This window comes from Dermacentor variabilis, chromosome 7 (genome assembly GCF_050947875.1).
Source record: "Dermacentor variabilis isolate Ectoservices chromosome 7, ASM5094787v1, whole genome shotgun sequence".
Classification (NCBI taxonomy): Eukaryota; Metazoa; Arthropoda; class Arachnida; order Ixodida; family Ixodidae; genus Dermacentor; species Dermacentor variabilis.
In genome coordinates this window covers 118,034,980-118,056,883 of record NC_134574.1, presented here as the reverse complement: position 1 = coordinate 118,056,883, position 21,904 = coordinate 118,034,980, and the positions used below count along the sequence as shown (strand labels likewise).

The following is a 21,904-nucleotide window of genomic DNA, read 5'->3' as shown; positions in this document are numbered from 1 at the left end:
TATGTCGCTGACACAAAAAGCGTTGAGTGCACTAATCCGTCATATGAAGTGCACCGGCCTGTGTTCCCGTCCATAGTGCTCCTGCGCGTGCTGCCTCGTGCATTGAATGCGCACCCTTTCCTCCCTTTTTCTAGTCTCCCTTTTCCTTACCTTAGTGCAGAGTAGCAAAACAGACGCTCGTCAGGTAAATCTCCCCGTTTTCCCCATCTCTCTATCTGCGCTCCAAAGAAGAAAAAAAGTTCAGTGCAATTCCATTCACTGAAACTGGATGACCAGCGAAGCTGTGTGTGTGGATCCCTCAACAGGGAACTGTCCACTGCCATGCGTCAAACGCTGTATGCGCATAGATGGATAGCGAGGCTGGACTACTCGCTCCTCCAGGATGTTGAGCCTCGCAAGGTGATGAGGCACTGGGGAAAATGCATACACATGTGTTGTTGCAAAACGCGGCGCGGCAACTCTTACTAACGAATTCGGGCAAGTAGAACAAGCACGCAACCTCATCGCACTCCGAGGGCACGCACTACGCCGTAGCCAAGGCGATCGTGTGTTGGCTGACGTCCCGAAGTTCAGTAATGATTTTGAGCTCACGTGAAAACCACAAGCGGAGCCAACTCCGAATTGGTTCCCACTAACTCCCTCTGAAACCTGGCCGTTGCTGCGGCGACTTTCCAAGTTTGCGGGATCAAGGCCACATGAACGGTTCGCATTTCTTTCCGCCTCACGGTCCTGACGGGCAGCCCCCTTACGAGACCACCACCACGGGAGAGCGGAAAGAGAGAAAATGAGACACACAAGAGCTCGGAACACCGACAAAGAGCGGACGGTGTGAACGTAGACATGGCCGACGCGGGTCAATGTGTAGTATCTGTTCTTATCAGCTTAATATATGACACGGGTTGTATTTGGAAATAAGATAATAAAGATATTTTTGCAAGTTGGCGAAGTGCTTAAAGCCAGCTTCGCCTTCGCCGCGGCTCGTCCGGGCATTGCACTATCTTCGGGATCGGCCCACGTATGGGAAGAAATTCTCCATCTACAAGGCTCGATAGACGAACGGAATTTCGTCCGGAACCTAGAAATATGCCCCTTTACTGTAAAATGAAACTCATGGCTAATTTTACCTACAGATTCTTCATAAGGCTTCCTTTCTCACTATGGAAACCATGCTCTCCGTTCCGTGTCAGATTTCTACACTGTCACAGTTCTAAATTATTTCAAAGTAAGGCGCAGTTCAAATTAGGGCGCAGCCGTAATGGTGTTGCAAGGCGGAGCGAGCCAACGCTAATTCCTTGCTCAGCCCTTCAAGAAGTTTTCCGAATATGTTTAAACTCAGGTTTTTATTATTCCTTTCTTCACTCTTCTTATCTGCACTACAGTATTAGGAAAAAAACTCGAAGAAATGTGTGCAGCGCGACCGACGCAACGAGAACGCAGAGAAATGGAGCACACGATTAAATCATTAGAAAGGGAGTTCTCTCTCTAATTACAAAAACGAAGTGGACGTGCGCGCCAAAGGTCTTCTTCAAGTACTCAGACCTAACATTCATTTATCAAGGAAGGCCTTCCCGCTGAGAGTTGCAGAAAATAGTACAACTGCCTCGCGCATGAAAACGGCAGCTATCTTCTGGGCAGTATCGCCGACACTAGGTCAGTGATGCCGCACTTATGCAAAAACATCCGCCGATAGCCCCTTGAAGAGTCTGCGCTATTGTACGCAGTGAAGCACACTCCATAACGCAGCCGCCTAACGTAAATACCGGACGTAGTCCCCTTGCAACAGCAGACGCGCACTTTTACCACCCCTTGCGGCTAGCTGATTTGCTTCGTTGGGTCCAAGATGCGCATCCTGGCGTTGAGCCTCTTCGTTCTACTGGGATCCAGAGGCCGCTGCGTAGCCCAGTCCTCAAGGTGTGGTACTTCATTTTCGCCTGTGTCAAATAGACATTGAGAAGGCGCCTGCACAAATTTTGCTTTACCATAATGAGTATTTATGAGTTCGAAAGCTTGTCTATAGCTTTTTAATGAATTCTGGCGCAGCAGGTACAATGTACAAAACACTTTTGCTAAATTCTATACCTTTACCACCCAACGCTCACGAGCAGCCGTTTGTTGTGAATGCATAGGCGGAACGCAACTCGTACGGATGTAAATAAATTAGGGCGGTATCATTAGGTTATCCTGTCCCTGTGTTATTTTTTATACAAGCAATATAGACGTAGTAATGTGGACCTATAGACCTAAGCAATATAGACCTGCTGGACGGCCCATTGCTGCTCTTGTAGGAGCGGGATTCGTAGGGTCTTCTCGCACTTTTTGGAGGCAGAGTCGGGCGGAGCGTTTCTGCACTCCCAGAGCACGTGTGCGAGTGTCGCCGTTACACCGCACGAGGGGGCACGCATCGTCGGGGTAGAAGTCCGGGTAGCTGATGTGTAAGATGGCGGGGTTTGGAATGGTATGTGTCTGTAACAAGCGCACCGTTAGTGCCTGCGGCCTGTTTAGTTTGGGGTGCGGGGGCGGAAAGAGACGTCGTCCCAAGTAAAAGTGTTTGGTGATTTGATTGTACGTTTCTGGGGCGTCCCTGTTCGCCTCCAACTCATCGAGACGCGGTTGCGCGAGGGTGACGGCGCATTCGGTAAGGACGCGCGCGGCATCGTGGGCTGTCTCGTTGAGGTTGGGCGGGGCGCCCAGGATTCGACCCACGCGAGTGGGAAACCAGATCACAGTGCGGCGTTTGAGGGTCCACGGGTCAGTGCCTCGGAGGACGCGCAACGCCTGCTCGGAGACGACTCCTCTCACGAACACTTTGATGGCCAGTCTCGAGTCGCTGAATAACTGTCTTTTGCTTATCGTCGAGCAGTGTCAGGGCTATGATCACTTGATCCGCCAACTCCGGGTCGCGTATGAGTACCGTGGCGGCGTTTACGTTCGCTGCAAGGGCGAGACCGCTACCGCAGCGAAGGCTCGGTTGCATCGGTAGACGGCGCCGTCTATGAAAGCGACATCGTCCGCTATCTTGTTTATGCGTTTGAGGAATGCGGTCGCCCGGGCTAGGCACCTGCCTCGATTGCGTTCCGGGTGTACGTTTCGCGGAATGGGTGCGATCGTGATCAGGTAGCGGTGCTCGCGGGGAACCGGCGTAAACTCCAGTGGATCCTGGGTGTTCGGTGGGAAGTACCCGAGCTCGCGCAAGATGTGACGGCCGGTCTTGGCTATCGTAAGTCGTATTATCTGCGCTCTCTCCTGAGCTTCAACGATCTCTTCGAGCGTATTGTGCACCCCGAGATTGAGGACTCGATAAGTCGGCGTGGTGACCGCGAGCCCAAGGGCCCGCTTCACTACCTTTCGGGTGAATGTATTGAGATTGCCACGCTCCAATTTTTTCCACTTGTGCATTGCTGCGACGTAGATAAAGTGACATAGCACGAACGTGTGTACAAGACGCAGCAGATTGTTTTCTTTGAGGCCGTGGTGGCGGTTGGCCACCATGCGTACGAATCGTATTGCGTTGTTCATCTTTGTCGTCAGCTTGTGGACCGTTCGGATGTTTGATCCTCCCGCCTCGATTATCATTTCCAGTACTCGGATGGAGTCGGCCCTGGGTATTGGGCGACCGTCTCTGCTGTGAAAGGTGATCTTGCGCTCGGTCGGGGATTTCCACCACTTTGGCCTTTTGCCTTGTTTTGGACAGTACAACAACAGCTCCGATTGGCGGGATTTGTCGCGATTTGGCCCGTGTGGTCGAGGTAGGACTCGGAGGTTTCGACTGCCTTCTGCAGAGCGGATTTGATAAAGCCGTCCGACCCCGCGGAGCCCCAGATGATGATGTCGTCCGCGTATACCGTATGGCTGAGGCCTTGTATCTTCGAGAGACGTTCGGAGAGCCCAATCATCACCATGCTGAACAGCGTCGGCGAGAGGACGGAGCCCTGGGGGGTGCCACGTTGTCCGAGCTCGACTTCTTCCGACGTGAGGTCTGTGGCACGGAGCACGGCCTTGCGACGGGTTAGGAAGGAGCGGACGAACTCGTAGAACGTGCGCCCGAGCCTTAGATCCGCAATCACCTTAAGTATTGCCCAGTGCTCGATGTTGTCGAACGCCTTCTCCAGGTCGAGGCCGAGTATGGCGCGGGTGCCCTAAGTGGCCCCGGGGTCTATGATCTGGTGTTTCAAGAGAAGCATCGTATCCTGCGTTGAGAGCCCACATCGGAAGCCGATGATGCGGTGTGTGAAACATCTTGGTATTCGAAATATCGGCCAACTCTGTTGAGTACGACATGCTCGGCCAACTTACCCACGCACGATGTGTGCGAGATTGGGCGAAGGTTATCGACGCCAGGCGTCTTGCCCGGTTTCGGAATGAGGATCCTCTGGGCGCGTTTCCAGGCGTCAAGTAACTCGCTCCGTCCCCACGCGTCAGTGATGGCGTGGCGCCCGTGAGGTACACGACTAAGCGGTCATCTAAGCTTCGCAGCAGCTTGTTGGTTATGCCATCGGGGCCCGGGGCGGAACGGCCATTCAGTTCTTGAAGAGCGCGGCGTACCTCTCCGACGGAAAATTCGGCGTCGAGGAGGGTGTTGTCGGTACCTGTGTAATTCGGATATAGGGTCGGGGGGCTTGTGGGTATGGGCAAGTACTTATGCACAAGGGTCTTGATGACGTCATCCGGCGAAGCAGTGCCTTTGGCCTGGTGAAGGACTTTTGTGAGCGAGTGGCGCTGGTTCATGCGGGTGTTGCTGTCATCGAGCAGGTGTTTGAGGACATTCCACGTTTTCCCGTTGCGGACCTGTCCGTTGCGAACCTGTCTGAAATGCGTTTGCGGAGCCTGCGGTTGAGACGCTGGCTCTTCGATCGTGTCAGTAGAGACTATTTGGCCTCGAGCAAGTGCGCGAGGTGGCTGTCCATCTTCTGGGTAGCCATATCCGTGCTGAATATTTTTGTGGCGTTAGCGATGTCGGCCTTGAGCTGAGCCGTCCACGTCTCGAGGTTCGGCGCAGTGTCGGGAGGGAGTCGAGAGGCGCGAGTCTTGCGAAAGAGGTCCCAGTCGACCCACGTGTACGACTTGGGCTTCCTAACGATGGTGGGTAAGCGCACGGCCAGTATGAGATAGTCGCTGCCAAGATCATCCGCAAGATTCGACGAGCGGGCATCTGCTGTGTTCTTCTCGAAGCAGAGATACACGGCGGTGTCTCTGTAAGTGGACGTGCCGATGCGGGTAGGGAACGCCTTGTCCGTCACTAGGGTGTGATCCAGGTCGTTCGTATGCTGCCACAGAGCGGTACCCTTGGAGGTGCCATACACGTGACCCCAGGTGCGATGCTCAGCGTTAAAGTCGCAAGCTATCACGAGCTGGTTTGAGCCTGCAAGACGGATGGGTCTCTGGAATAGGCGTCGGAAACGTTTACTCTTTTGTCTAGGGCTGCTGTACACGTTGAGGATGTACACACTTTGTCGGGACGCGCCACTAGGGAGAATCTCCGTCATCACGTTGTCCACCTCGTACGTGTCGAAGTCAAGCGCGAGGCAGGTAAGCTTTTTAGACCGGCGTGGCGGTACCACGTCCTCCAGCGAGGCCTGGTGACCACTGGTAACCGGTGAACGTAGCGATGTGTGTGATAGTTTTTTACAGTTGGATTACGTGCGGCTTGGCGTTCTGGCTGCGTAGGTATTGCTGCAGGGAGGCTTTCCGCGAAGTGAAACTCCTGAAGTTCCACTGCCAGATGCGGAACCCCCAATCTCGCCTGGCCATCTTGATGCACGTTGGGGTCGGCCTTGGCGCCTGACGGTTCGAAGGGGGGCGCGTGTGGGGGTGGATTGGGCATGGGGTGCTGTTGCGAGACCGGCTTAGCAGCGGCAATGGCAGGGGCTACGACGTTTTCGAGATAATATTCGACTGTCCCCAACCGATTACCGTGGGCGTGAGGGTGGACTGTACGCGGGTCATATTCTTTCCGACAACGCGGAGGCTCTCTTTAATTGCCCGCAGTGTGCTTCTAATCTCGTCTAACTCGTGTTTCAGTTCTGATGGGGTGCGAGCGTCGGCGCGTTTCCTGGTAGCGCTCTCGCCGTCGGCGCTACCAACGCTAACAGGTTGCGGTGGTGTTGACAAGGCTACTGCCTCGTCACCTGAAGCAATTTCACATAAAGGAGCCATCGCACTTCGTGCTTTCCGGTGCATACCCACGCTATCCCTGATTCGACCAAACATGGTCGCTTTCATCACTAGAGTAGAAGAGTCGGATCACCGCGCTTTCTGCTGAATTTGGACTTTATAGTGCAAAGCTCCGGACATTCCATGAAGTGACAGGAGCCCGTTCGTCGGGCGCCCTTATGTAGATGGCGTGATGAAACTATGAAAGTGCTGATAACCTGCGCGTGATAAAAATAAATTTGCAAGACGATAGCCAGTGGAACCAATAACATGGTTGTTTATTCTCCGTCGGTGGGGGTGCGGGAGCAAACGTCAACACTTAAAGACGCCTAGCCCGCCATTTGAGCCGTGGGAGGTACAGCTGACCGGCGACACCCTGGCGGGAGAACAAGCTGTCGTCCAGCAAGTACGTCGAGCAGCCATGAATAGTGGAGTCCTGGAATGAGGACAGCACCCCCTCGACGTCAAGAGCAACGACCTCGGTGGCCCTAATAAATGTTTTCTCTCTCTCTCTTTCTCTCCGAGAACTTAAACAATACTTGTAATACAAAAAAGAATTTCCTTTAAAGAAACTTGATCTTCTTTGTTCAATTAAGTAAGGTAAACCTGCAGCATTTCGCTTTCAAGAACATTTTGTTTACTTCTCTGGCCGAAGCAGTTATCAATTGGTGCGCGCCGTTTCATGATGTGGACGCTCTAGTGAAGATAAGCCATGAGTGTAGTCTGTGCCGCAAGGATCACTTACTTAAAGTGTAATTTTTTTTTCTCTTCCAAGGAACACCATTCAGGCCGGGAATGCTGACCGTACAATATCCGTTCCATTGGTCAACAACAAAAATGTAAGCAAACGCAGAACTTCCCCTAAATGTGCGACAACTTGCGTGGCATATCATTTTGTTATACAATGTGACTAGGCGACAATTTAACACTAACTAAACGAGCTTCCGTAAACAAAATGAAACCACACAGATTAACATCTCTACGCACACAAAGAAACGCGAATGACATTGAGATGAGAGCGAAAGCGTCATTCTTAGAAAAATAGAGGTGATAGTGTACTAGAGCAGTGACTCAAGTAGTGAACTACATTTCGAAACGGTGATGATGCAAATTTAGTGGCATGAATCATTAAAGTATCGCAACTCATGCATCCACGGTTTGGGTTGTAGTAGTTTTTATTTCGTGCGCTCTATTGTGGAGCCGAACGTTTTCGGCCTCAAGTTCATGCCTCGTGCCGTACAACGAGTGCCATGATTACTCTAAGCAAGAGGCCTGTCTGCTATTTCGTAGCTTTGTGGCTCTGGCATTCTCGCTAGCACAAATGTAAAAAAACATAGGTCGTAAGATCTAAAGTCATAACTCAGAAAGATTTCTTGAACACATATGAGCTATTTAACAAAACTTGTTGCTTGGCTATTTTGCTCCTGACATAAAAACAAAGGTTACGGCGCTAAGCAGACGAGGACGAAGTGCGATAACTACATATATGGCCCCTAAGTGTCATTTGTGTCTGACTTCGTTATCGTCGGCTAAGCGCCGTGTCCAGTGGTTCTATAAAAGCTAGATTTTCGTGATAATTTTTATTTGATCAAAATACCCTTTTTTAAATGTCGTGCTGATGAAAGTCTGTAACTGTTACTTTTGTATTTATTTTCCATGGTGAGCCTCAAACCAAGGAAGAAAGTACTGCTAGCTTGGGCATACATTTCAGATAGCTATAAAATCATAGCGGGGTATGAGCAAAACTGCTACGGACAAAAAAATATACGACACAATGCCGCAATAACTACGTTTGGATATCGCATACAGCAGTAAAACTGAGCGAAATTATACGCTTTATATAATCTAATATTTTTACCACTTAGTACATCTTTTAGTACATTGTTTTACTTTTTTGTTTAGAACACGAGTAATTTAAGAATGTGACACACAGCGTACACAGCTTAATATCATGCGCGATAGCAACTTTGCTATAGGAAAGTCGCATGTGCTTGAATTCTTATTATAACAAGGCGCTCAGTAACTCTCTTCGCTTTGGTAAATCAAGACCATAGTGCTTCCGTAATAACAGGCGCTCCTTAGGCATTGCTTCTATCACATGCTTCAATTACGCTTTTTCTAAAAAAGATAGAGACTAAGGAAGCTGTCCTAATGGCATATCTCGCAGCTCACATACACCATGGTGCTGAAGATAGGTACGCCACGACAGGAATTCAAGGTCATGCTAGATCCGGCGGGAATTACCTGGGTCCCTGCCTACTACTGCACCGAAGGAGAACCCTGCTGTATGTATTATTGGGCAAAATTTTCTCAAAAGACTTAGCAAAACGATTGTGTGATCATCTACTCAACTTTCAGGTCAGAACACATGATGATTAAAAAGTGAACGTACGCGCGTTTCGAAGTATAAAGCATATTCGGGTGTACGACAAAAAACACGGGAGTTTCTCACTTAACAAATAATACTTGCAAAGGTACCCACATCTGTTCTTCATGCTTTCAGTGCTTTAGGATCGACACAAAACCCTGTTTATTTATGTATATAGTTTTTGACCACCGTGTGCAAACGTTGCGTTTGATGACTGTGGTCCTGAGTGGTCTTCAGCATGTTCTCTGTGACCGTCTTTTTTTTTCTTTTTTTTTTGCTACAGTGCGCAGGAACGATAGGTCTGGAGTGAGCCAGGTAACACTGAACACGACTCGTTGTGAGAGTAATTTCATTTGCAGTGCATATCATACGAGTATAAGGGATAGTCGTTATAAGCGACGCTGTCGCTTGTAGCAAACTTAATGGCTAAAACTCTGCTAGAAAGCAGCTTCAGCCGTTACTGGCGGTAATTGTGCTGCACGTGATTCAATGCAGCCATAGGGTGCGGCGATCATCGCACACACAACCTACAGTAACTTTAAGCGCTATCTTTACCTCCCTCTCCACCCCCCTTTGTGCTTATCCTTTCTCATTTTTCTAAACTCTCTCATTTCCTCAGCGTGTCCTCCCTTTGTTTCCTCTATGCACTTCCCTCAAACCCTTGACTTGCAATGTGCAAAATACATACTCTAACATTTTTCCATTGCTGTATTTCTTATTTACCGCGTATAAATACTTACTGCATAAAGTATACAACGGTTTCTCCCAAACATAAGCGAAATTCTGGAGGTAAAAATATTGCTGCCTAAAAAGCGTATACTTACAGATATTTAGAAAATGAGGCGAGCAGCCGAAGCTTAACAGCATCCAAGACAGACTTGATTTCTTTCTACGATAGCGCATACCCACTGAGCAGGATGGACCAAAATTTGGATGGTGTTTATAGTAAGATGCTGTTAATAATAAATTGGGGAAATTGTCACGACTAAATGAATAACAATAACTTTTGAATACAAAGAGAATCGCCCTGAAACAACTTTGAATTCATTCACGCCTGAGCAAACACCCCTGTTCTAGTTTCCAGGAGACGAGGCTCCTAGAGAAAGGATATTCAGAATAGAAAAGTTTAAACCAAGTTATGTGAACGTTGACCTTCAAATGTTTTTCCTTAAAGAAGGAAACGGCGGCAGAATAAGAAAAAAAATTTGGTGGTCTCATCCTTTCTACAGAATGGGCACAGAGAGGAGGGCGCCAGACCAGCGCCGTGATGATAAAAGTTTAATACTTGTGTTCAACAACGTGATCGAGTAAACGTTACTTCAGGTTTTCTGGTGGGAAAGTAATTTTTTGTAAATAGATTAGAAGGCGTCAATATTCTTAAAAATTTAAGGAGCCATTCTACTCTGTAAAGGTGAATGACAAGCGAAGCTGGAGCACACCACGCAGGTCTAGACAAGGGTAAATGTATTTATTTTCATCGCCTGGTAACGGCACTGACGTTAGCTTTGCGATTACTGTGATATACACTGATTCGTTCGAGTAAAAAAAAATTATGGGGTTTTACGTGCCAAAACCACTTTCTGATTATGAGGCACGCCGTAGTGGAGGACTCCGGAAATTTAGACCACCTGGGGTTCTTTAACGTGCGCCTAAATCTAAGCACACAGGTGTTTTCGCATTTCGCCCCCGTCGAAAAGCGGCCGCCGTGGCCGGGATTCGATCGCGCGACCTCGTGCTCAGCAGCCCAACACCATAGCCACTGAGCAACCACGGCGGGTATTCGTTCGAGTACAACCTTAAACAGAATCTTCGTCAAACTTAAATCTGTACACTACCATTGTTGAGTAGTTAAGTGACTTGGATTGCTGTGGTATTTCAGACCAAACCTTTCCAGCACAAACTGACTGAAACTGTTCTTGTCTGATTTTTTAACTGTCCAGAGTGATGTCCCCAACAATAACCACAACGATAATGTCATCAAGCATAGCCCATGCACAGTGCGCGGCCATGAACTGCTTGATATCCCACTTGCGTGTGTCCGGAAATATATGCACAGTGGATATCACAACTCCGCCTTTCGTTTTTACAGCTCAGACATCCAACCCCAAAGTCGGTAGCATTGTCCTCTTGCGAGTCAAGAGGACAAATGCACATTCCTTTTGTAGCCATTAAGCTTACGGGGCTATGAGCCATTGCACTTTTTTGCTTGCTTGCGAGGGTATCAGGCACTGATGATGACAGCTTTTGAAATGCCGTTCTCTAGGTTGTATGCGTGATTAGAAAGAATGTAAGCACTGTTCGCTTCACTTTGCTGACTGCTTGTAGCTTCTTCCTCACGGGGCTATGAGCCCCTTGTTTAAGGGAATATGAGTGGTTACGGGGGCATGAACAATTGATTATTATAGTTTTTCTTGACGCATACAAGAAATACACGGAACACTAGCCAAATACAGCTTCGCTGTAAAATTAGCTATAGCTAGACGGCAAGCTGCATCATCTAGCTTTTCTTCATCGAAGTTGGCGGAATGCGGCAGTCGTCTTCATTCTCCTGCTGCATTACCTCCGGCGTACTCACTCGAAGCATCCGGGCCGGTCAGCGTGTTCCATGCGCAAACGGGTTATACGGCTTTAGCCACTCAACGTCAGGTACATCAGGCGGGGTGGGGGGGGGGGGGGCGATGATGGCACCATTTGCTTGACCGATGTAATCTTATACGTCACATCGGTGACTTGGCCCAGAACGCGATAAGGGCTGTTGTAGCCTGGTTGAATTTGCTGACAAAACAACACTTCGAGTTGGCGGCCAGAGGAGCCATATGAATGCAAGAGTGCATCGACATCCCTATGACGGCAATCACAACAGAACTTCTGTGGCGCCTGCGACATCCTAAGGTGGTCACGCATGATATGACGAGCAGCGTTTGCCCTTGCGAGAGCAGCATGGCGTACTCCGATGGTTGTTGTGGAGTGGCTGGTAGTAAACTATTCTAGGCTAGTGTCCCTATTCAGGCCCAAAAATATGTTAAAACAGCCTAATCAAGCCGAATGGCGAGGCATTTAGATATACAGCTCTATAGGCAGACCACCAAAAAAAATTTCGCGCCTTTGAGAACAAAATGATGTCTCTTCTGTTTTTAACGGATATAGCGTCACATTGATTTTTCTTCGGCAGGAAGTGTTCCCTCCTCGTACAGATGGTGCTAAGCTCTATGAACCGCCGATGAAACGCCATGTTTTGAACGTATGGGCTTCTATGGAAGCTTCGCTACCAGGTATATTTCCCTTGGTAAGCCTCGATGTCCTCTTGCTTCGTCGGCACACTTCACAGTTGCCAACATATCTGTGTGCGGAGCGATAAAGCCCAGACCCCAAGAAACGACGCCACATGCGATCATAAGTGCGCGTTACACCAAGATGGCCTGCTGTGGGTTCTTCATGAAGCTGCTGGACAGTAGAACGCATATGGCAGAGCACCACAAACATATGCTCAGGGCCATCGGCGTATATCTACACTCTGGCGGTATAAAGTTCCTTAATGTAGGGTAAATATAGGAAGCGACTTGTCAAACGTCGCGGAGCTGAGACGGCTCATAAAGGGAACAAAGCCGTATCACGCCACTGTTCATCGTGAAATGGAAAAAGAAACTCCAAGATACAAACAGCGCAAGCTTCGGCGTCAGGGTTTGTGCTGTCGGATGGATAACCAGGATATCGCGACAGTCAGTCCGCGTCCTGAGGTAACAGGGCAAACTTGTGCACGACAGCAACAAGAACTCATAAACGCAAGGCCCAGCGTCCTAGACGGCCTGTAGCATCTTTAATGAGGAAAGCCAGCAGAGCGCATGGGAGTCAGCTAATACGTTGAGTGGACGGCCAAATAGGTACGGCCAAAATTTTGGTATGTCCCAAACAAGGGCAAAGCAGTCACGCTCGGTAATGCAGTAGTTGCGCTCTGGGGCAGAGAGCAGGAGGCAGGCGTACGCTATGACACTCATGACCATGCAAGAGCTGGGCAAGACAGATTCCAATTTCGTATGCGCTGAGATCAGTCCGAACTTTCGTAGCCGCAGATTGGTCGAAGTGTGTCAATATACGTGAAGTTTTGAAAACGCAAATAAGCGCAGTAAATGTGCTTATCTTTCATCAGCTTATCAATTATTATCTTATCTTATTTGACCAGCTTTCCCTTATCTTTCACCAGCCGGTAAACCAGCTGGTGAAATCCCTATAAAGGACAGCAAGAAAACTAACAAAAAGAGAAACAAGCCTATCAAAAAGGTGCGTTGAGATGATAAGTTGATGGAGGCAATAACTTCTATCACAGGGCAGTTCGAAAGAGCTCCTGACGTCACACCACGTTAATGCGAGCGCGTATACTGCACGCTCAGGCGACAAAAAGTGACTATAACAGTGAAATGCAAATAGCCGCTGGAACTCGATGCCAAGAAACCAAACACAGGCTTTGCGGGATACTCGCTTTTGTGGCATGATAACGCGAATATGAGAAGGACCATTATATGTGCATTTAGAGAGACAAAACAAAAAGCCTAGGATAAGGAAGCGCAATGAGCACTCAACAGAATCGGCTTCCTGAAACGCTACTACATTTATTCAGACACCCAAAGAACATGTTTTGACAATGCCTCCGCTTCGCTAAAACAACCCTCGCCAACCGCTCCTCGACATCTTTATAAGGCGCTCTGCTTCTACGGAGCAAAACATAAGAAGCTCCCACTGAAGCACAATATACTGTATGTTAAACGCTACGTCAGCTTAGTTTCTCTTCCACAATCAGAAGTTTCTAGTATGCTTACTGACGAAAAGAGGAGAAATAACGATACCCAAAAGTATTTACCTTAGCAGGCTTGCTAGGTCGATACTGTCACTCTTTGTCACACGTTCTTCGTTATTCGGCTAACCACAATTTCCAGAGCTTCTCGCTACCATTCCTATTGCCAATAGATGTGTATATTCTACGACTTGAGCGAGCAAGCCGAAAAAAGAGAGGAAATGCAGGTTGGTTAACCACGGAAAGATGCTCCATTGCAAATAATACTAGGCATTTCATAGGATTCTGAAAATTATCAATAGAAATTACAAACAGAGTGCCAAAATGTGAGCTGGACAAACGGGGCGCAAATAAAACATGTGGCGTCAGTGCCTTTCTTCCGTTTTCACCTGTAAAACGCATGTATCAAAGAATCAATCGTGACTTATATGGTTCGCACACACTCGACGAAGGACAACCTACGAGTCAATTGTATGTTCTGATCTCTTTCCAATGCCGCGTTGACTTAGGGAAGTTTGATTGGTACGACGTGCGCATCATTCCGAATTTGGACAAGCTTGGCTTTTTTTTTTCTCTCTAGTTGGACACAAGATGTACGACTACACCGAGTCGACAACGCAAACAACCGATTGGGAGGACGGCGTCACTGACTTTGGCACGTGAGCGTCTGCTCCTGCTCCTCAATCACGTTTTCTTTTTCATTTCCACTTTAAAAAGGCATTCAAGTAATGGCTCGAAGTAAAATACCTTAAAGTGGACAGCCTTGCCACAATGAATGACACATCATCGTCATCAAAAGGTTGGCTGTTCTATGCATGTTATGCTAGAAATCTTATACCTCGGACAGCAATGTTACATCATTAGCCTATTAATATAGTGACGAAAAATACTGTTTAGGCAGAATTCAAGCAACATTTTAGAAAGTCATACAAACTTAGGAGAAATCTGCACACTAGCTCCACCTTCCAGAAACCCATCCCTTAAGTCTGCTTCGATGTATATTCCCTTGCATTTGATAATTTTCAGGAAAACATGCTGCCACAGCTACATCGAGTCAAATTGCAATGGTTTCTGGCACGTTTTGGACGTGATCAAATAAAATTATATTTTGGCCCTCTAAAATTTGACATATAAAAGCACGATTTGCAGAAGAAGCTGCATATTCACATAATGTAACTGGAATTCATGAGAGCACTATACAAAATTTATAGAAATGATGATGTCTGTATTGCGTTAAATGTATTAAAAATGGACATGCATAACTACTGCTTGAACATTGACATAATTGTCATATGGGGCCTAAAGTAAATATTTCAGAACCTATTTAGGTTGCATTCTCTTTGTAGCACGTTTAACCTTGCGTTTTGTTGTGCGCGAAATGGCTTACGTATAAAGTATTGTACCCGCTAAAGCAAAAATGTAACTTAAGACAGAGGTGCAATTATTTTATCCGATAGCAGGAAAATAAGATGTGGGAGATTAATGTGCCATAACTCCGCTTAGATTTCTAGTAAACAGCGCATATTGCGGCTGTTGAATGCCAACAAGAACTACAATTTCTTATTACAAAAATCTCTTTCATATAATGTTGACACAGAGTAGCCTTCGTACAAAATATCACGCTCGATATACCTGTTGATTCTTCGTGAAACGTTCCCAAAAATGGATGTCTCTGACACCTCAGCGTCAAAATTACTCTAGCTGTAGATGACGCTGAACCTGAAGCTTTGCGAAAAAATCCCAGCATCACTTCAAAGACCAAGCGACACTTAAAGTCTCGAAGGCCATGTTATCCTACCAGTGTAGTATCATCTAGCCACGCTGTCTCTCAAAGCCCTATTAAATATTACTTAATGATTACGCACTGCCAGTCCCGCAAATTTGTTAAAATCACTTCGGTAGTATATACAATTCGTTTGTATGAATCGTGGCCCAAGCAAAATGACGCTGCAGCTTATCCTCACACACACAAAAGTAGCATACTCTATTTTTTTCATATCACTTATAAATGGAATCACAGTCCTAATTTATTGCTTGATGTCGCGTTATTAGTACGCATTGAAGACAACTAGTTTGGTTTCGTTCCCAAGTAGCCTGCCATTGAGCTTCGGCTTTTTCGGCTTTAGTGATAGAATGGAAAGAATTTGACTTATTTTCCCACCATCTTTCTCTTACGGAAAGTCGGAGTGGAATGAGCACATACGGAGCAGTACTGCTTTATATAATCTTCAAAGTGTCGCACGACGTGAGAGAGATTATTTTTCTACTGTTGTGAAGGAGAGGCTCCCTCCCAAACGCTCTCAGCCAACGTGCACCGAGGTGGGCCAACAATTAAGCAAGGAAAATAAGGATGAGCTATTTACCGTACAAGCTTTAAATCTTAACATTTCAGTCGTTTGGTCCCTCCTATACGAAGTATTAATTTGTGTTTATTCCTTACTACAGTAATCGACAACCACGTAGTAGATTTACTTTGAGTGTTACGTCACGGCGTAAGCAACGAATGATTCAACTGGTTCTTTTAGAACGTTACTATACGGTGCAGTACACCGAAATGTTTTATGAAGACATATTGCATGCTACACAACTAAATGTGCTTAAGATATTTCAGGAATAAATGTTGTACTCTGTATGTGTGCAACGTCCTCAGCTTAAGCACTTCTGTCTTGTCTTCAGGGGCAACGTCACCGGATTCGCATTTCGGGATACACACGAACTAGGCGGTGTCGACGTCGGGAATCTCTATTTCGTCAGCGGCACCGGCTTCCACGAAGTACCCAGCTTCGTGAACGAGTCGTTCGATGGCGTTTTCGGACTCCGCCTCGGTACGAACTCGTCGCTTTACGAAATGGCCAGCTCAGGAGTCATCGGCAAGCCCTGGGTGGGACTGTACTTCAGCACCGACGAAAACGTTCAAGGTGAAGCGCTGTTTGGGGGAGCAAACAAGCAGCACTACGAGGGTCCGCTGACTTTCGTGGATGCCCTCGACAGTGCTTTCCAGTTCCGTCTGGATGCGTAAGTGCTACAGCGAGGCTATAAATAGTGGCCGACTTTGATAAGTCACTGCAGCTAACGTTTCGACAAGACTTGTCGAGACAAGTCCTCTTGTCGAAACGTTGGCATCAGCTACAGTCCTCGTTCTGCAACCGCTGACCCCTTCAAGCCTCCGCTTTCCTGTGAATATAAGTCGGTTAGAGTTTCCGCGAAAGCATGTGAAAGGCTTACTTATTTTTGACGAGTGTCGATGGTCGAGCTAGGAACTGCGTGTCGGGGGAAATTGCACTGTGAATAGTAAATTGATCTGAAAAATGTTATCTTATAATTACTTTTTGTATCCCAGGCCACTGCCCGCACTTGGAAGCGGGAAGTGTACAATGGGACTCCAAACGCCCACATCCGCGTATGCATTGTTTACGACCCCTGGTTGCATTGTCTCGTGTTCAGATGTCTATTATTCTAGTCTTATTTCAACTCTCTACTCTAACCCCAATCCCATATTCAGGTACGAAATAATTGGTCAGAACCATGTGCTACAACAGTCTGCATCGTGGGCTCGGCCAGCTCCAACCGAATCATTCATTGGTGGCCCAGCCAGCGAAATCAACAAAATCAACACCCTACTCGCCGCACGTAAGGTCGAGAATGGAAAAGTAAGTAGGAGGACAGATGTAAGTAAATAGGCGGTCAAGAAAGTTGCCGGGACAAACTAGTAGTGCACTCGACTGTCTTAGAGCATTCCAACTCAATTTGTAGCGACGCCGAGCTTTCTCGAGATCGGAGTCAAGAAAAGCCTGCCCCCGCTGAACGTGCTATAAGCGTACCCGGATAAATCCGTGTAGCTACGTGATCGAGTTTCTGTCAGATCTCTGACGCGCTCCTGACGGTTGAAGATCGAAGCACCTCCAATCGCTATGAGCTATAGCACGGAGCCCTGATTGGACCAGGGAGGAATGCGTTCCGAGCCCTCCACTTCGACCAGCTGAATGATACAGAACCACGACAGCGATCTAGAGCGCTCGAAAGTGGCCAGTACAATGTAGCATTAGCAATTGGAATTTGCCACATAGTTAAGGCCGCTCTTGCGCACTGTTTAAAATAATTACAAAACATCACTTTTTTACCGATAGGAAAGCAGTAGTCAGCAGCAGAAATACCGTACCAATTAAGAAATTTAGCTAACATTAAAGCAAGCACGCCGAAACCTTGCGTGCATAGAATACGCGCTGTCACAAAATCCTGGAATGTTATACGCATTTTAAAGGAAAATCCGCAAACAACGGCTTTCATTATCTGTGTATTGAAGTGCGGCACTTAAGGCGGGGGCCTTTTGGGCTAATCAGTGTTGCGCGCTGGAAAGGAAACTAACCAGTGCAACGAATCGTTAAAGGAAGGCAATGACATAAATGAAATGTTAGATAAAATTTGTACCCTGCTCCTCCTGTGAAAGCTCACTCCTACTAAAAAGGAGGCGCTGTGTGATGGTTCTGAAGTGCTCACGGGCTCATAAGAACATGATTATTGTAAATATTATTAACGTGATACTGACGACGAAATGCTGCTTTCCACTTCATCAGTGCTGGAGCATGCGTGAATGTGTGCTTTAGATATTTTTTTTGCGTGTGTAAACTTTTTCCTCCATTTTTACGTCTGAAACAAGCGGGGGTCGTCCAACATCCATTGACATAGTATCTTGTGTCATGCAATACTTTTGCTTAGCGGCTTGTGGTCTTCACCGCCGGTGATAATTATGAAGATGCTGTGACGGACACATAGGGCCTGAGCTGCCAACGAAAGGGTTGGTTTAAAATTTTAGGCTCCCTTTAGGGTACAAATGTAGAGTTATCGCCGTTGTATAATGTGACCTTATGTATGACGAAAGTTCGGCATAAGAAAATTTATCCCTCAGTAGTACGTGTTTCTGCGCTATTATTTTCGTAATGAACCATTCCAGGACATAAAATATAACGCCACTTAGTGCAATATCAAAACAAAGGCTACGGATACAAGGGGAGTGCTAGAGGCCACAGATTTTATTATCTCATATTTATGCTTGTAGCATGCTTGAATCATTTACTGGTTTACCAGTTAATATGATCGCTATAACTGGCGTCAGTAGCCATACTGGTTTGAAATTATTTTGTCGTCAACCGATGCAATCACCGGAAGGAATTCAGGTGACTGGACAAAAATGGTTTTGATCACACTGCTTGTTATTACCTAAACCTGATCCGTTTATCTTACTGTTCGCGCTGGTATCTATGGTGGCCGATAATATTTCCACGAGTTCTTTTTTTATGAGAAACGGAAAGTTTATAATGATGTCAAGCACTTTTATCCAGATTGCAACATGAAAAGAATGAAAATTATTCTGTAAATGTTTGTAACGTGGTAGACAAAGCTACACCTGATGCATAACTGTAGTGTGAAACGAACAATCAATCAAATTTTATTTTCGCCACAGACAATACATTGTTACTGCGAAAATAGGGGGCCAGAGAAAAGAGCTGCATCTGTACAGCTTGACTAAGCTCTAGCCACCCGTATAGCAGCAGTGACACGGCGATTTCTTGTAAGGATTCAGTTATATAAACATATCAGCAAATAAAGAAACGATCAGACAATCCCATCACAAATAGCAGTTACAAGAACAATTGGACAACATACATATTTCAATGAATAATCAGACATACAGACTGTTCCAATACAGTCGCACAAACAGTTGAAATAAGCTTCTGTTAGTAAGGGCCAGGACGTCAACATTTTTGTGGTCTAGCTCATTTAGTGTAGTTGCCAGTGCGTAGTCAAGTCTTTCTTTCCCATAATGGGTGCGCGAGAAGGGAACGTTGTATGGCGGTTGATATCTGAAAGGGTAGGAAATTGTACTCTTGCTGAGATATGAAAATGCTTGTAATAGTTCCACCCTGCCTAATGTGGCGTTTTTATGGATTCTTAATCACTTGTAACAAGCGCTTTGCTCCTCATTTATCATTGCCGAACGCAGTACGAACTTCGCTGCCACATCAGGCCCTCCGAGGTCACCTTCGTGATTGGTGAGAAGAAGATTGTTCTACGTCCAGAAGACTACGTGGTGAAGGTGCGACCTCGTTTTTCTCTGCACAGAAAGTTCTGCCGCTCCCTATTAGGCTGATATTCCACAGGTGCTCAAGCAGGAACCTGGCAGTATCATTTAAAGCGGTGTCTCTGTTCTTTAATATTTCCCACGTGCAATGACGTTCAAGGATTTAACTTTTATGCGCCGATTTGCAGAATGTATAGGTAGTGCACCAGAAAGAAACAAGTGTATCGAAATCTTCCTTAAAAGTAATTCTCGTTACAAAATACAAGCCGGTAGATTTCAGTGCCAGATTGTTGATTCTCTTATAATCTGCCGCGCATTCTTTAGCACAGTCAGGCTAATCTTGCTCAGTTGATCCTACTTACTGAACAAATAAAAATATCATAAAATTATTCACCGCATGACAGAGTAGCAGTAAATCGGTGATATAATAAAATATCCATCGTTCTCGTAAGCCCAAACACTCTGGGCCCAAACTGGCAGTTAATGCAACAATAAGAATTGTATAATGTGAATGGATAGATGTCAGTGCGGTGGCCAAGAAATACAATATTGCAAACGGAATGATACATTCCACTTTTGATGTTGCATAAACGGCATTTATTTTCGAATGCAGTAGCTGAGTATGCCTGGGCAATCAAGGGTGGTGCATTGAGGACGCACTGGTGTTTTTAACGCACTGACTACATCTTAGAGGATCGTGAAATTGAAAAATGTGCAATGCGCTTCCTCTCTCACATCAGGATTTGCTAAAATCGCGTACAAAGACAAGAATTAATTTAATGGTCAAGCGACACTTTCGTGTAATTCTGGTGCAAAAAGAAATATACTGAAGGAAAAAAAGCTTGAGTCATTGTTCGAAGTAAGATCTCTAGAAATCGAAGAAAGCCCCGCGCGAAATCACATGACACCACACGGCCTACGTATATCAAGATTGTTATCGTCCTTGGAAAGCTCCGCATACAAATGCATTATATTGCCCTATGAAATCGGAGCTTTTTTTATCCACGAATATATCGAGAAAGATGTGATGGAATGCGTTAAGCATGAAATTTTCGTATGTGCAAGTACTCAAGACTTTCAAGTCTCACTGAAACAAGTAACATCGTAACAATCGTAAGTAAAAGACGCGCTTTTCAAGTTCATGTTCCAAGTTCATGACCTTCGAGTACGTATGTTTGTCCATAGTTAAGTGGTGGTGCTCGAGATGTCAGTTACACTCAACCCTAGTTTGCTCTAGAACGTACCGATAATTATGGCGCTTTCTCATCTCTCATTAAGGTGAAAAAAAGTGGAAAGCAATACAAAACTAAGGAACTATGACATTTTTGTTCATGTTTTATGAAGACGCTTGATCTACGAATAACTCAACGAACCTATACTGCCATAATAATGGCAAACCTCATCATATTCGCAGGTTTACACTGCTTCGGGCACCACATGTTACAGCGGCTTCGTTGAAGCAGAAAAGAGAGCGAACGCAAGTTGGCAGTTTGGCCTGGTGTTCCTCCGACGAGTATACACCGTGCTCGAGGCTCCGCTTGAGCCCTCAGGCCACGGCCGACTGGGCCTGGCCATAGCGCACTAAGTTTTCTGCCCGTGACTCGGAGTGTATACGCCTTGTCTTCAAGGCAAGAGTACATTATGACCTGCTGTATTGAAATAAAATATTGAACTTATAGAATATTTTCCAGAGTATCGTAGATGACTGAAACGCTTAAGTGCCAGGTTCTTGTATGATTTCTTTCTCGTCTTCCCCGTCTAGTAAATGCACATCGGGTACAGCAGACGTTTTTTGTTTATCTAGTCCAGTCTGTTACTCTTTTCGACACATTCAGAGCAAACATACCTAATCTCGAATCCCATCGCGAGCTGTTTCGGCAGATCGCGCAAGGCTGCCACCTTGATTACGGGGGAGCTAACGAAAAACTTACTGAGAGAACACTGGCGACAAGCATGCAGTAAGTACTGGCTGAGCGTTATTGCAGTTGTTCCCTTGTTGCATTTGTTGCTGCCTGCAAAACGGCGCCATGGACCGCGTCAAGCCTTGCTGGCTTTTTGTCCACGGTCCTCAGCATCAGTTGAATGTTGAAATAAACTTGATTTGGTTTGATTGATTTGATTCTTTAGTTCCTCCTGCCAGTTCCCGCCATTGCCGGCAAAAGAGGGCTGCGAGCTAGAAGCGATTAAATTGCCGTGACAGGACGAATTATAAACCAGTGATGTATGTCAGAGTAATGTCCCAGTCACGGTGACTGACGGAAAAATACGTGGAAAACATATCAGTCATTGTGCGTTGAGGCGTTCGTTGAGGCGGTTTGTTAAAAGACGGAATGACATGGTGACCCAACAATCTGCGGTTTCCTGCGAGAAATTGTAGTAGAGGGTCTATTATGGCTATACACGGGCAAAAACGCGGCAGTCAAAGCATATTTTAGTCCAAAATATGAGCTCGAAATGACCAGCTCTAAGCCATGCCCTCCGGCACCGACCGCCATATTGCCATGTTATGTGTGACGTC

General features: G+C 46.4%; 1 protein-coding gene and 1 pseudogene across 1 annotated transcript; both read left to right on the top strand.

Annotated features, from left to right (window-relative positions):
* Positions 1 to 840: 840 nt before the first annotated feature.
* LOC142589174 (U2 spliceosomal RNA) lies at positions 841 to 1,020 on the top strand (annotated as a pseudogene).
* A 786-nt stretch (positions 1,021 to 1,806) lies between these two features.
* Positions 1,807 to 21,427, top strand: LOC142587063 (lysosomal aspartic protease-like). The gene is made up of 8 exons (XM_075697948.1): positions 1,807 to 1,911; positions 6,926 to 6,989; positions 8,318 to 8,435; positions 13,888 to 13,966; positions 15,984 to 16,322; positions 16,810 to 16,957; positions 19,309 to 19,401; positions 20,801 to 21,427. Exons 1-8 carry the CDS (start codon positions 1,841 to 1,843, stop codon positions 20,969 to 20,971), a joined length of 1,083 nt encoding a protein of 360 aa, XP_075554063.1. The 5' UTR covers positions 1,807 to 1,840; the 3' UTR covers positions 20,972 to 21,427.
* The last annotated feature ends 477 nt before the right edge of the window (positions 21,428 to 21,904 follow it).